The 14,776-nt window shown below is 46.0% G+C and overlaps 4 protein-coding genes across 4 annotated transcripts; 2 read left to right on the top strand and 2 right to left on the bottom strand.

Annotated features, from left to right (window-relative positions):
- The first annotated feature begins 728 nt into the window (after window positions 1-728).
- GGS25DRAFT_395171 (uncharacterized protein) lies at window positions 729-4,986 on the top strand. Its single transcript, XM_049258374.1, has 3 exons — window positions 729-2,081; window positions 2,159-3,904; window positions 3,988-4,986. The coding sequence occupies exons 1-3, from the start codon at window positions 1,292-1,294 to the stop codon at window positions 4,929-4,931; spliced, it is 3,480 nt and encodes a 1,159-aa protein (XP_049113494.1). The 5' UTR covers window positions 729-1,291; the 3' UTR covers window positions 4,932-4,986.
- Window positions 4,987-6,493: 1,507 nt separating this feature from the next.
- On the bottom strand, window positions 6,494-7,201 carry GGS25DRAFT_533604 (uncharacterized protein; the record flags this gene model as incomplete). The annotated part of the gene is made up of 3 exons (XM_049265691.1): window positions 6,494-6,802; window positions 6,849-6,985; window positions 7,051-7,201. Coding segments are annotated over 3 exons (597 nt in total), but the record flags the coding sequence as incomplete, so codon positions are not given.
- Window positions 7,202-8,538: 1,337 nt separating this feature from the next.
- GGS25DRAFT_395139 (uncharacterized protein) lies at window positions 8,539-11,200 on the top strand. The gene has a single exon (XM_049258372.1). It carries the CDS (start codon window positions 8,761-8,763, stop codon window positions 10,990-10,992), a length of 2,232 nt encoding a protein of 743 aa, XP_049113492.1. The 5' UTR covers window positions 8,539-8,760; the 3' UTR covers window positions 10,993-11,200.
- A 207-nt stretch (window positions 11,201-11,407) lies between these two features.
- On the bottom strand, window positions 11,408-13,228 carry GGS25DRAFT_524200 (putative dimethylaniline monooxygenase; the record flags this gene model as incomplete). The annotated part of the gene is made up of 5 exons (XM_049264559.1): window positions 11,408-12,367; window positions 12,444-12,747; window positions 12,810-12,968; window positions 13,022-13,109; window positions 13,174-13,228. 5 exons carry the CDS (start codon window positions 13,226-13,228, stop codon window positions 11,408-11,410), a joined length of 1,566 nt encoding a protein of 521 aa, XP_049113491.1.
- Between the last annotated feature and the right edge of the window lie 1,548 nt (window positions 13,229-14,776).

Raw genomic sequence — 14,776 nt, 5'->3', positions numbered from 1 at the left:
TTTAAAAGGCTTTTAAGGCGTGTCGATTATTATTTATTATAATCGCGTGAAACGCCGCGTTAATAATAATTTGATTTGGCCCGGTTATAAAGTAACTTATAACTTATAACTTGTGGATATTTTTAATTTTACATTCGAATTAATTAAAAGTTTAATAGTTTTAATAAATAAAATAAACTTAATTAAATATTTTAAATTAATTAATTAATTAATTAATTAAATTAATTATGTTTTAACGAAAATTTAACATTATAAGCTTAAATTATAAGTTTATGTTTATTTTTTTAACTTACTTAATTATTGTAATTAGTTAAAAACTAATGTGGTTAAAAAGGTATATAAGTATAAACTTATAGTTTAAATTTATTAAAATAAATTTAAAAACGTTTATATTAAAATTTATTAACGTTGTTAAAACGAAGTTTAAAAATGTTTAAAATAAATATTATTATCCCCCCTTAATAAATAATGGTAAATACGTTAAAAAAAAAAATATAAAACATTATAATTATATATTTAAAAACATTTTAATAATAAGGTTTAATTCTTAAATTTTATTTTTTTAATATATAAGTTCACTTACATTTATTTATAAGTATAAATAGAAAAAGAAAAGGGAAAGAGTTATGTAATTATTAGGTAGTCACATGTTCCTTGGTAGTTATTACGATTGGTTTAAACTTGAAATCATAATATTAAGGTACATAGTAACTTACCTTTACTAGTCTGCACTGACTCTGCAGATGCTTAAATGTTAGGCACTAAAATGGATTACATAACCTAATCATCGGGAGCCAAATCCTTGTTATTCTTTTGTCGACGGCAATCTGAAATTCAATCTGCAATCCAATCAATCCTTCCGACTTTCGCGAAATATTCTGAACGAAGCACGATTCCAATACCGTTTGCTCTTTCGCATCTATCTGAAAGAAAGAAAACTCAAGTCTTGCGTCACTACCTTTGATCTAAATCATCTCAAATCGCCTCGACGGTTATCCTTAGAGAGGTATTTGGCTGTCTCTTGATGTCGATTGACGATTTGTGATTTTGAACCAACGCGCGTCAACGCCTCTTGCGATGCTAACGTACCCTTACAAGTCTTTGGATTACGCCTTTGTCTTACTCTAGGTCAGGTAACCTGTGCACAGGCATTTTCAGGAATTGACGACGGAGCATATCCACCACCCTGCTGGTAGACTGAAGGCATAATTACTCCCTTGGTTGTTATACTAAGTCGGTGATTCACTTTCGTGAACGAACTCCCTCATGCATCGCGTCTACTTTCCTTAACATGGCGGATCATTCTGACCTGCACGGCCCCTACCCGGGCCAGCAGTCTCGTCCTCAATCTCGTCAACCCTTTACCCAAGCATCGGCTTCTTTGAACCCCCCACAGGCTTACTACAGCACTTTCCAGCAGCCCAATATGGCTCCTGGTAACTTTGCATCTATTAACAATTCATACCAATACAATGCGAACAATATACCTGGTTTAGGCTTGGGCGCTTCTTTGCCTCATGTATCCTATCGATCCAAGACCAACATCGCATGGCACCCATCATCGCAACCTGCAAAACATCCTGCACAGAATCCTCCCAACAGTTCCCCGACAAAAGAGAAGACCCCTGCTTCTTCACACGAACGAGACAATACTCGCGAGAACGCCCCAGGGAAACAACACAGCATTCCACCATCCCAGAGACAACCAACATACCTACTTGAAGAAGGAGAGCTTAGCGAAGGCGAATTTGACGATTTATATGAACCGAATGATTCAATTGTCATCACTGCACCAGCCCCCCCATCTCCTCAAGCACAGGGCATTGTGGAAAATACGAATGGGAGCGTAGGTGATGCAGATGGATCTTCAATATATGATGCCGGAACACCACAAGGCGGTGCTATCACTAATAGCACATCTACATCGTTCCCTACAGCGGAACGGGAATATTCTCCTGGTGATAACTGGGAGCCTACGTATCCAGAACGAGAACGGTCTGGTTCTTATTCACCTTATCTGTCGCCTCGAGAATTTCAACGAAAACTATCAGTGAGCAAGCCCAATGCGCTCGGAGCCAAACGTAAGTCGCACATTCTTCCAGCGATCCTGCAATAATGGGAGTTTTCTTTTCTTCTTTCGCAATCTAACAATGAACAGAAACCATATCACCCCATCATCCAATGCACTCATTGCCAGGAATAAATACGTCGTCCACACATCAACTATTGCCGACTATCTCTAACGGCGCAACCCATACCACTGTCAGAGGAAGTATCACCGTTTCTGAATCTACGATGTCTACAAAAAACGCCGCAGCTGCTCCCTCTTTCCAATCTGTATCAGAGGCTAAGAAGAAGGCCCAAGAGGCTATCTTAGCACTATGGCCCCTTAAGGTCAGATATCAACATTATATCGAGGAAGGCTTTGATGAGAAGTTCATCAAGGGCCTTTTCACTGACCTAGGTCTCGACACATCATTACCGAAACATCTTGCTGCACAAAAGGTTACAATTGATTCACAAGCATCAACTATGCCTGTGTCTACCCCTCCGAAGGCTATGGTCGAACCACAGAAACCCAAAGACAACCCTTCAACGATTGCACTAAAGCCAAAGGAGCCAAAGGAGCCTACGATTACCAAATCTACAGCAAATACCACGGATACCAATGCTGCGACTGATACCAAAGCAACTACGAAGACAGCTGCCGAAGAACGCAAGGATAAGATTGCCCGAAAACTGGCGGCAAAGGCACAGAAGACCACACCTGCTACGAAGCCTTCTGCACCTACTCCCTCTTCCCAACCCACACCAGCTGATGTAAACCTGGCGAATTCTACCAATGCATCACCTATGAAGGCAAAAACTCGGGCTGAGAATAATGCACTACTACATCAAAAACTTGCAGCTTTGAAGAGATCACAAGAAAGGGCCGCGGCGGACAAAAACGTGCCGGCTAAGAATCTATCTGAGGGTCCGGCAAAACCTGATACGCTTTCAACCACGCCTACCAACGGCCCGTCTACTACCAGTATAAGATCCAAGGAGGAGGTTTCTGTAGGCCCCGTAGTGGCGTTACCAGCACTGAATCAGGGCTCAGGTCCTGCGGTGAAAGCGCCATCGAAAGAAGTCAATATTCCAGGCCTAGCAGTATCCCCACACCCTGTTCAGTCCATGAACCGCAATTTGAAACGGCCAGTTGCCTCCGATTTCGATCATTATCCCGCTCCTACCGGGTCACTTAAGAGATCACGTACTCAAGAAACATTAATTATCGACGTTAGTGACGATGAAGACGTTGAGATGGACATTGGCTCTCCTACTGATGAGCCTAACTCGTCTGGCGAAATCATCAACCAGCCTCTTCGTCAAGCTTCCCTTGGAGCGTTCCCACCACTATCCGACAGCTCCAACAGAAAGCCACGCCCTAGTCCAGGATCGAGCACTGTACCAACTCCGCCAGTTAGTGGGGCCAAGCTTGATTTGCTACACAAGCGGATCGAGGAGACAAAGCGCCTAATTGCTGAGGCTGAAGCCAAGAAGGCTGTGAAAAAGCCAAGCCTCGTTCATTCACCCGAGTCTCAGCAGTCGCCGATACAAGCTACGACACCGCTAGAGCCACTGGACGTTTTAAAACCACGTGGGGAAATCAAGAAAGCTGACACTGGGCGACGTGATAGGATCATAAGTTATGAATTGCCCGCTATCCAAGCTGCTCTGGTGAACTGCCAAGAGAAGATGAAGCAAACTAACGCCCAAGGAGCCCAGCTTCAACTTTTGCTTCAACTTAATAAGGAAGAAAGCGAAAGAATGGCTGCAGAGACCGAGAGGTTAAAAAAAGAGCTCGACATATTGAATGCTGAGGCGAGCGCTGCAATAAATGCACAAGCTCAACTTATTCCTTGTGAGTTATTGCAAGCACAGCTATCCACCTGCATATCAATATTGATATTCATATTCCGTACCATAAAACTAACCAATATTCAGCGACTACCGCCGCCGCAACCTTGCGTGCCCCTGAGTCATCGCTTCTCAGTGAACAGCGCCGAAGCCTGGAACAGAATGTCGATGTAACTATGGCAGAGAATGACCAAGAATCTGTCTCGACCAAGGGACAAACGGCTCCAGTTTCTTTTGTCTCCAACCCCATAGCAAACAATGGACCCCCCGCTATCGCTGTCATGGTCCAGTCATCACAAGATGTTACCCCGACTGAGGAAGGTCCACGCCTTGAGGTTACTAATGGGAACCTAATGTCTCCAAGCGCTTCAACGAACGTGTCTCCTCAAAATAGTGGACCGTATCCCGACAAGACGATCGATACGACCAATACCTCACAAGTCCAAACAGAGGGACAAGACTTATCTGAGATGGACACTCTAGAGCCACCGCCCCTGGAGGATTTATCCTTAATCGATCATGAAATACGTGTACCAAAGGAAGCACCAGCCTCACATGCTGAGGATATCATCAGCGTGGCAGGATCTGAGAACAGTGCGGAAGAGTATCCTTCATATCAGGAGCCGAATGGTTCACCCTTCAAGGAGCAGTCTATGCCATCTGCAGCTGATGAGATCCACGAACCTGCTCATGAACTGACGGTGTCTGTGCCGGAGATTTCTAGCGGAGAAGTACAGAATAGCTCATCTGATGAGCATCTCTTACTAACTTCTATGCAGAATGAACCTCCAAAAAATTCACAACTGAATGACGTACTATCATATCATAGTCCTCTTGGCTACTTCCGTGCATACAGGTTTCACCCTAGATTTTTTGATGAGGTGGCCGGTGGCCTCAAGTCAATGACTTATAGCTCGAAAATTGATCCGATGCGACCACTGTGTCCGCGTGTGTTGGCTGGAGAACATTGCCCTGCCAGTAACTGCGAGTTTCAGCACTTTGAGAATATGGTGCTTCAAGGTAAGTTTTGAATTCTGTACTTTCTTCCCCGACTGTCATTTCTTTTTCGAAACATCCCCCCCTTTGGATGACTGACCCCATCGTGTCTCAATAGAAGCCGAAATCATCACCCAGCTTGGCTCAGCCGACATGTTTACTGGAGAAGCAAGAAACAAGTTCATTGAAGGCCTCAAGAAGGTTCTTAACGAGCTGAGAGCCAACAAAGTTAAGGACTTCGATCGCATCACAAGAGCGATAGTGAAGCACAGACACGAATTCCTCGAAGACAAATCCAAAGTACTGCCACTCGATGCTGAGTCCAGCTAGGCGGCCTCGTAGTTTACTCACACAGCAACTCACCGCCACCTTGAACTCCCCTTGTACTGGGAAAACCCTTTGTAGACTTTGCCTCTTCCCTTCATCCCTACGGCCTTGATCGTATAAAATTTGTGAGACAGACCATGCTCTCATGATTCTCACAGTCTAACCGCTTTCCTGCACCAAGGTACACCATAGCAGTCTTCACCCTTTTAATGAGAGATCTCGACGAACTTCAATGGCCTTGATATCAGTTTCTAGGCTATATCAGGCCCCTCTACGCCTTGAGATAGTTAGAGATGCAACATTTACCTAGAGGTAGATGAGGAACGTTGGTAAAGAGGTTCCAGAAGAGGACTTGAGGTTATATTATCCTTGAGCTGAATCTAAAAGAGGAGGAAACAGAAAAAGAAGTATACATGAAGCAAAAACCTGGAGCAGCCATTCACAGCACATAATGACAGAGTTCGACCAGCTGTTGAGTTAAGCTACTTAAAGTGCATGCTTTTCGCTGCCTACCCATTCTAGATGCAAACTCGCGGTCCCACTGAACGGTCGTAAGAGCGCCCTCCACCGGAGGACCATATTGAGGAATCTTTGCGTCCATCCTAGGAAGTTAGGAAGACACTGGGTAGTTCAGTAAATGCATTCAATTAAATTTTACACCTTGTTTTAAATCCAGTGCCCGGATGTACCCTTGTGAAGTTAGACTTGCACTTTACATTCTCACCGCGGCGCCTAATCAATTTCGATCTGCTTGAGGTGAGTCCTCGATGCTACATCGTGCTGTAAGCCTCTGTAATTGTCAGGCAATCATATAATCTCTACCTGCAAATATACACCTTAGACATCCGACCATCTTCGGCGCCCGTTTCCAGGTGCAACTGCTCTCCCCCCGGGCCTTGAAAAAAGGAAGCCGCTAATTCATCTCTATTGTATCAAAAGTCAATGAATAACGTATTGTATATTTAAATGAATGGGAGGAGCTTTGGTAATGAATAGTTTCATTTGATATACCAATGTGGGTATAAAAAGATAATAGGGGAAAAAGGGGGTTGGGGTAGACTACCAACACTGAAGGTAAACCTGTATCTTTAGACTCATAGCGGCATTCTCTGTCTAAACCCATATTTTAAAGGGTTAGCCTTACCCCAGTGGCATTGCCGAGTGCCGCGCTCGACATCATTGCTATTGGGACTGACTCCCTGCAGCTCGCCCATACTGGTAGCAGCATGCGAGGTTGAATTTTCGGTACCGTCTCAAACTTGTGCTCCTCCTAGGCACCGGACATGGCGCCGGCACCGAGTAAAGAGCCTACTAGATCGCTGAAGCGCAGCGAGGGAGGGGGGCTAGTCCGGTGCAGCGGGACTGAGTGTATGCTATCGACGCAGGGTGTAAGGAGGAAGTTCATAGGGAGGAGGAATGCGAGAAGCGTGAAGATTTGGAACGCGAGGATCGCGATCATTATATCATTATCTAGGTCTGTAGGCTCACCCGAGTGGAAGGCTACGGAAACGAGGCCACCGCGCGCAGCTTGGAGGATTTGAGAGATTACGTCGCAGAGGATGAAAAGGGGTATGTCAGTCTCGGTGTTAGTAATTATACGCCTAGTTCACCTGCTTCTTTCTCACAACCCCTAAAATTGAAGCAGAGCGAAGTGATAGTGTCATGTACAATGCGCGGATCCGGGAGTTCTCTGACCCAAATGCAAACACGATTCTCCGCATACACAGATAAATGTCTGTAGCAAGGCAGGCCGGGGCAACGGCTAAAGAGTATATTTGCATAAGAAACCTATTCAGAGACCACTGGTTTTACCAGCTTATGACGCACCCACGTATCCTAGAACCTTGCAGACGAGGCCTAGGGTCATGGCTGAGGTAAAAAAGCTGATGTATCGCGTGAGAGCGAACAGTGTAAGTAGCAAGAGGAGTGAGGACGCGAACAATGTTAGGAAAGCAGCGTGGGGCGCAAGATCGACCCGGTATGCAGAGAAGGATCACTCGTACGGGCAGATAGGGTGTGCAATCACTGAAGGACACCGATAAGACAAGACGAAGTCATGGTCCAGTAACCAGAGGTAGTTTTTATCATGATCATAGTTACCTGACATTAAAATATACTCAATCTGATCTATATATTCGTTATCTACTTTCTTCCGTTTCGCGGGTACTATGTACTCTTGGCCAAGATGTAGGCACAATATCAAGGGGAGTAAAAGTACTGGCCAAGACGCAGCTGAAGAAGCTATCAGATTTAACACTCACCTACGTAGTTACAGGTCCTGGCCTAAGTACAATCAGTCAATACAATAACTCGGCCATATACATATATGCGCAGACAATAATGCTTAGTTACGATTAAGCCATGGAGAGTATTGGCAAGTCAGGATTGGTGGTCCATAAGCAAATGAGCTCCGTGCAAGTCCGCGGGGGCCGACCCCTTCGACACACCTCGGATTCGGCGTAAGTAAATGCGGCTATATAACCATCTTAGCTGCTTACACATGCAACTGCAATACCAGACTTGAAAGGCGTAGCTGTTGACGTTTAGGCTCACTGGCTTACGTGTCGTCAGGAGATGCTGGCCTCAACTGCAGGGGAATTCTTTTTTTATTCGATGCCCTCGGAAGACACTTGTGAGTGGCTGGTAGGATTGGCACAAAACTGTCAGGCAAGCGCCTGCATATCCAGATATTAATATGAGGCGAACCCGGGGGCCTTAGGCTCGTCGGGATAATAAGGCCTAGGGCATGGTAGTGACAGCGATGCTACAGTCGGGCTGGATCTATGACCGGCTCGTACGTTCTAACCTAACCTAGGTACTTAGGAGTAAAGTAAGGGGTAAGTTGAATACGACTGTGTTTATTCTGACAAGAGTGGGGTATATTCAGACGCTACAAATACTATGTATGTAGGTATGATATGATGTTCCGTTCATTGGTATACATAAAGTTAAATAAAATGTGAACCATTTGTTACGTGCCTAGGTGTATGATACATAAGAGAAAATGTAACATGGATGATTCACTTGTCAAAATCGAAACTTACATCCTGGAGATAGTTAGTTACATGATAATTCCGGCCAATCCCGGTTGCATTGTCACCTCAATGGTACTTCTACCTAGGTGGGTTAGCACTGCATACATACCATCTACCTAGTACTACCCTACCTAGTACCTACTACCTAGGTCCTAGTAGGCAGGTTAGGTACCTAACAGTACTGTACAACTCCCCTGAAACATCGATATCGATAACGGTTTCCAGGTGTAGGTAAGTGCCTAGGGTACCTAATCTAACCTAAATCACGTAGCAATTCCAGTTGGCATCTCCTACACGTAGACGTCATCCATTCGTCAACATTCAAGCTTGTCAACATTGTCAACATCGTATGCTGCCATTTTTTCTGGGGTACAGAGAAATAGAGAAAAAGGAAAATCAGAGCTTGCCATGCATTACAACAGGAAATCATTCCCAAGTATAAGAGAAGAAGGAAATAATCCTTTTGCCACAAGACTAGTAATTTGAGGATCAGCCAGCAACAATGATGTCTTCGTGTTTTGGTTTGCGAAAGAAGAGCCATGATCCCGAACGCGAACCGTTGCTCCCTCGATATGAGCAGGACACTCACTTGCAGCGAGAGCTTTATCGCAAACTCCACAGCTATCAGATGCTCAGAGCTTTGAGCAAGGGATATATGCCCACTACCGAACAGACCATTATTAATCTACGCACTTTGTTGGCGAGTAACATCTTGAATCCCGAAAACCCAGATCTATCCAATAGCGGTCGTCGTCTAGTGCGCCTTACCAAGCTATGGCTTCAGCAATTCATCGCTCTCCTGCAGCACAAAAACGGCAATGATCAACTTCAGGATCTCATCTGGTTCTTAACCAAAAGCAGCATATCCGTCGATGTTGATGATCTTGCCACGAGAGCTAAGAAATCCAAGTCGAAAGCGGACATTGCTGTCGCCTACCAAAGCGTGCGGACTGTAGGTTCACTACTACTTACCAACCCAGACTTCCGCACGTTTCTTGGTGACCTCAATATCGTTGGCCGAGAGATTTTCAGTGACTCAGCTTTCGCCTTAAGTAGCGCTGCTAAACAAGTAGGCGAACAACTAGAGCCATCCTGCGAGGAGCAACAAAGTCTAGCCGAGTCCGGAAACGATAGTGATGGAGAGCCTCCCACCGCACAGAATCTTGAGGATGAATTTGAGGATGCTAGTAATATTGTCGCTGACCAGAGCGCCGAGGTTGCAACTACGACAATAGAGAGCGCTAAGGATAAGATTTTCGGTGACGAAGGCCAGACGCTCTTAAAACGGCTTCAGCAAGTCGTGTTGAATCTTCGAAAGCGCAAAGACTACTCAGAGTCTGTGTCAACGCTCTCGTTGCTCATCAAGCGCTATGCCATAGTATACTCTCGTGCCGCGGAGCAGGTCTTGGAGGTCGCCCAGGATGATGTTCACGAGAATCAGGAGACAGATCGTGCTCTTACCAACCTCTGGGAGTTTGTGAAGAGCTTCGGCGACACAGAAGAATGGGATAGATGCGAAGCATTTCTAAGGAAGGTCATGAGCCATAAGGACAAAGATCCTGAATTTGAAGACCTGCTTCAGGATATCGGAGACAATTTGCAAAACCTTCTCATGGACCCAGACTTTTTCAACAATGCCGACAAAAAGCTTCAGGAACTGAAGGAGAAAAGTAGACAAGTAGGGACAGAAAGCGATTTACGTCAAGACATTGATGAGCTTTTACACCAATTATCCATTACATTCCAAAGTGTGGCTAGAGATGAAGATATTCACAACCTGACAACCACCACCCTGCGCATCTTCGGCGTGCTCTCCCCTTCCGGATCAGCAACAAACACTGAGCTGATTCATGATGCTCTCAACGTCTTCATCCCTCTCATCATTACTGCTGTGCAGCACGTTCCGGTCCCCCGCCTCGAGCTCAGTACACCAGCAATCGACCTCTTGTTAGAAAATCTCATCATTGAGCCTGGAACTACAGTGAACGATACCTCGTTCCTTCCGTATAGACTGAAGATCGAAACCTATAACGATGTCGAGATTCGAAAAGCCCGCTTCCGAACCAACACTAGTACCAAAAATTTGATGCTTATTAAGATTGATGGCCTCTCGGCGCGCGCGGACGAGGTTGGCTTTTGGCTTCGTGCCCATAGCGGGTTATTCCGTCTTGCAGATGAGGGAATCATGAGCTTCGCGTTAGATGAACGTGGTATTGATATCCATCTCGAGATTGAAATATGCCGCGAGCGTCTAGAGCATGTCCTGACACTACGTCGCGTGAAGGTTAGGGTACACAAGCTGAACTATAAGCTTGGGAAGAGCAAATTTGCATTTTTGGGTTGGCTCATCAAGCCGTTCCTACGCTCTATACTCAAAGCTACCATGGAAGCCCAACTCGCCGCCGCTATCGGGGACCTACTTCATGCAGCAAACCGCGAGCTGCTATTTGCACGAGAGCGGCTTCGGGCAACGCGCATCGCCAATCCTAAGGATCTATGGACGTTCCTTAAAGCTGTCGCAGCGAGACTAGTGCCTGCAGAAGACCCAGACCTATATACGAGGGTTGGCGTCGAACAGCCGGGTCGTGGTGTCTTCAAGGGTGTCTACGCCCCTGGTAGTATTGTCAAGATATGGAACGAGGAAGCTGGTCAGGCACAAGACCGCATCGAACAGTTTGATGCGGGCGGCTGGAAGAACGCAGTCTTTGATACGCACGTGCATTCTCCCACTTGAGGTCCTGTTCCTCGCACGAATTCCGTTTTTGTCAAGTATAAAGCTAGCCGGCGTTCTCCAGGGGGTGTACGTTAAGTTGAGCGTGCTTTAGGATCCAATGCGCGGCAGGGAAATTGCGAAAGAGCCGTATCAAGCCTATCGTTCTTCTTCAGTATGCCTATTCGACGCGAAGTCCTTGTTGGTATAAGCCTGGCTATATATTGCGTGACAATGTAGTAATATACGTACTGCGTTTGGGACTCGAAACATAGACGTAGGTTGAGCATAAAGTATCAAAAATAATGCTATGGTACCATATGAATAAACCTCGTACACGACTTGGAGGTAGGCATGTATGTGAATGTGTGTCTACCTAGGAAGTATATATACAAACGCATATCATCGAGCACCCGCCCATCGTCATTTCATCTGGATTCTATATAAACCCTAGTAAATTGGCATACTTTCTATCGACATATACCCACCCGTTGTCGAGACCGCCGGTGGGTTTATCATCTCCTGATAGGATAGCATCTCGTTCCTTCTCATCTATATGTTCCGCCTCTTCTCTATTTTTATCCTTGTCCTTCCCAGGTTCGGGGTACTTTTTAATATTCTCAATTGCCCAAATCATCTCCTTCGTCAGCGGAGGTGGTATTCTGCCCTCGCCCTTCAAGGTGCCTAGCCCAGCAATCCTAAATAGGCCATCGAGAAATTTGATTGTGTCGCGTCCATTTTCCTCCCAGCGTATATCATGGAACCTCGTGCCGCGTTGCTTGGTTTTCTCTGCGCGTTCGCGTTCCCATTCTTCTTGCTCTGCGAGAGGGGGCAGGGGCCGAGCATTCCGGTTGGAGAAGATGCGTGCGAGAGCGATGGCTTGATACTCGAAGCTCCGGAAGGTAAGGACCCGAGGGAGCCCAACGATGCCGAGAGTGGGGAGTGAGCGAAAGAAGGTATGCCAGTAGCTCCCCACGAGCCGGTCGGCGGTGTAGTCCCATAGCGGTTGCCCATTACTACAAGTATTCCAGAACGGAAATGAGGGTTTATACCCGGTGCAGTAGATCACCGTATCTACCTCGCCAGGTCCGAGTGTTGTACCGTCAGCAAACACGATGGTACCCGCGTCGGCATCATATTCCGTGATAACGGGCTTCCACTGAATCCCAGGAGAGGGGGGAGCATCGCCATCCCAACGGGACCGCGACCGGCGCGATTGGTACACAGGGAGGGAAGCGCATGAGAGAAGGTCAGTCGTGATGTCGCGGCCCGAGGCTGAATTGCCGATGACCAGGACGTGCTGCGAGGTATGGGGAAGCGGGGAGCGGTAGTACTTGGAGTGCACCACGCGGCCGGGGAATTTCTGGATGTAGGCGTCGAGACCAGTGACGCGGGGTATCTGCGGGATGATTGGGGAAGTAAGAGGGGCTAGTCTCAAATGAATAGGAAAGGAAAGAGATCGGAAAAGTGCGTACATAAGGGACGGAGTAGTGGCCATTTGCTAGTATCACGGCATCAAAAATTTCCTCCCACCATATATCGACATGACGAGTCGGATCGTACTTTCGGAGCGTTAGTTTCCACGTATCTAGGTCGTGCTTAGAGGCCCCTTTTAACTTGGTTATGTCTTCCACGGTGGTGTTCAGACTCAGGAAAGCATCGGCCTTGTACTGTGAGAAGTAGCCCTCGACGTACTGACGTGGCACGTGATGGGGCACGAACGGTCCATAGGGGAACCTTCTATCGGAAAAGCACATGGCGATGTCAGGTACGTTGGTGCTACGCCATTTGTTAATTTTGACGAATTCACACTTGAGTATGGCTTGATTGCGTGTCCTCACGTTAGAGAGTTGTAGATTGGTGTTTTGGAAAACCGCTCCTGTTGGTTGGGAGTCGTGATTTGGGGCAATCCCTTGGGGATTTCCAGGGGCGGATCGAGATCCGTTGGTAGCTTTCCCGGCTGAACTGGGAGATCTGGCTTTGGATCCGAGTCATAGATCCTGTCTATCATAAGTAGGTGAGGTGTATGGGGCGAATGGGGTTATAAAAGTACCATGTTCCCCCTGCAGTCTCCCTTCTCTCATAGACTTGGATCCTCTCGAAATAGTTCTCGGCTTTCAAAGCCGCTGCCGTGGCAGCCCCTATATTCAGCCATGTTAGTCAGTAGATAATAGTGATCAATGTCGCATGCAAATAAGACAATACCTGCTGCACCTGCACCGACAACAGCTACCGATCTGATCCTCCCTTCCTTGCTCATGATTTCCTATAATGCAATGGGTAGAATTAGTTGTAAGTATTCAGCCATTCTTGGAGGGTCAAGCAATTGCTCTGTCAAAGAGGGGCAGAATTGTTACATGTTGTTCCACAAGGATTCAGCCATTGTGATAAGTTTTCGCCATACTCTTCAAATATGTCGCCATCGTCACGTGAAACTGCATCACCTTATCAACTTTCGACCTTGAAGACATTTTTTGAAGTTGAATGTGTCGCGAAAAGATGGGTCGGGACTTAATGTTAGTAGATATAATGAAGGATAGATATACTGGTTAAATTTAATGTTCTTAAGATAGCCCTAGGTAAATATTTGATAGTTGACCGTATCCGATATAACTAACTAGGCAAAAAGTAACATATCCAGTTACGGATTTAAATCTCCTCACATGTAAGGGAGATATTCAATGAGCAATGCATCATTTCACCTTAGACGCGGTGGTAGGTAGTATTAACACATAACTCTTTTTAAGTCAATGAGCGAAACTGCCTAATATTTCGAATCGAGGAGATATACTATCACAAGGCGGGAATTGAAAAATACATGGTATAAAACTACAACTCCAAGAGATTATAAAAGCTACATTTGTACGTAAGTCGTCTTTATTCTGTATGAACCCTTACGTGCTCTTAAGTAGACCTTTAACATATCTACGTGCTCCAGGTCTGTTAGGATACTGATGGCCATAGGAGTGGCTATACACTGGTATATAATTCTACTGAAGTGGTTACTACTATATATCTCCATAGCCGCTGCCGCATGTTAAGACATTCAAAAACACCGTCAAACATATAAACAGTAGGTATACTATCTTCCCACCACCACCTAATTATTCTTTCAATCCTCAACATTAAAAGACGCTGTCAAACATATAAACAGCGGGATTTATAGTTCCCCCACCTCCTTTACCAACCCAGAACGCGTACGTACCTGGGCCACTATCTACTGCTATAGCTAGCTTCGGCTGGATAGCTCTTTAAACAACGACTACACACACCTTACACCTAGAACGCCCCACGTCCACCCGGTTAAACGTGCGTAGCTAAGCCTATACATCTCTTTTACTACCTTTAATCCGACAAGCAGTCAAAGACGCTAGTTAACGGGATATATCAATCTGTTCAAGCACGCCCAGCGCCTATGCGACACCCACCAAGCGCCCGCCTCCTACATCCCTCTCAAAATTCTCAGAGACGTCGTGAGAACATAGACAGCGGATTTATAACCCTCCTAACTCCCGACCACCCACAGCCCTACGCTCTCCTTGGCTAGGACCAGAGCCTTAAGTCCACACGACCCCGACCACTTAGGGCCCAAGGGCACATTTAACTCATTAGGAGGACTGTTTAAAGTTACTCCAATTGGGTTAGGGTTAGGGTTAGGGTTAGGGTTAGGGTTAGGGTTAGGGTTAGGGTTAGGGTTAGGGTTAGGGTTAGGGTTAGGGTTAGGGTTAGGGTTAGGGTTAGGGTTAGGGTTAGGGTTAGGGTTAGGGTTAGGGTTAGGGTTAGGGTTAGGGTTAGGGTTAGGGTTAGG

Source organism: Hypoxylon fragiforme, assembly GCF_022984875.1.
Source record: "Hypoxylon fragiforme strain CBS 206.31 chromosome Unknown GGS25scaffold_8, whole genome shotgun sequence".
In the NCBI taxonomy this organism is placed as follows: Eukaryota; Fungi; Ascomycota; class Sordariomycetes; order Xylariales; family Hypoxylaceae; genus Hypoxylon; species Hypoxylon fragiforme.
The sequence above is the reverse complement of the archived record's forward strand: the minus strand, read 5'-3'. Positions and strand labels throughout refer to the sequence as shown.

Bases quoted from the DNA above. Each gene is read 5' to 3' on its own strand.
- GGS25DRAFT_395171 (XM_049258374.1), top strand. From the start codon at position 1,292: ATGGCGGATCATTCTGACCTGCACGGCCCCTACCCGGGCCAGCAGTCT. The intron at 2,082-2,158 runs GTAAGTCGCACA...AACAATGAACAG, and splicing joins CAATGCGCTCGGAGCCAAAC to AAACCATATCACCCCATCAT. The intron at 3,905-3,987 runs GTGAGTTATTGC...ACCAATATTCAG, and splicing joins ACAAGCTCAACTTATTCCTT to CGACTACCGCCGCCGCAACC.
- GGS25DRAFT_395139 (XM_049258372.1), top strand. From the start codon at position 8,761: ATGATGTCTTCGTGTTTTGGTTTGCGAAAGAAGAGCCATGATCCCGAA.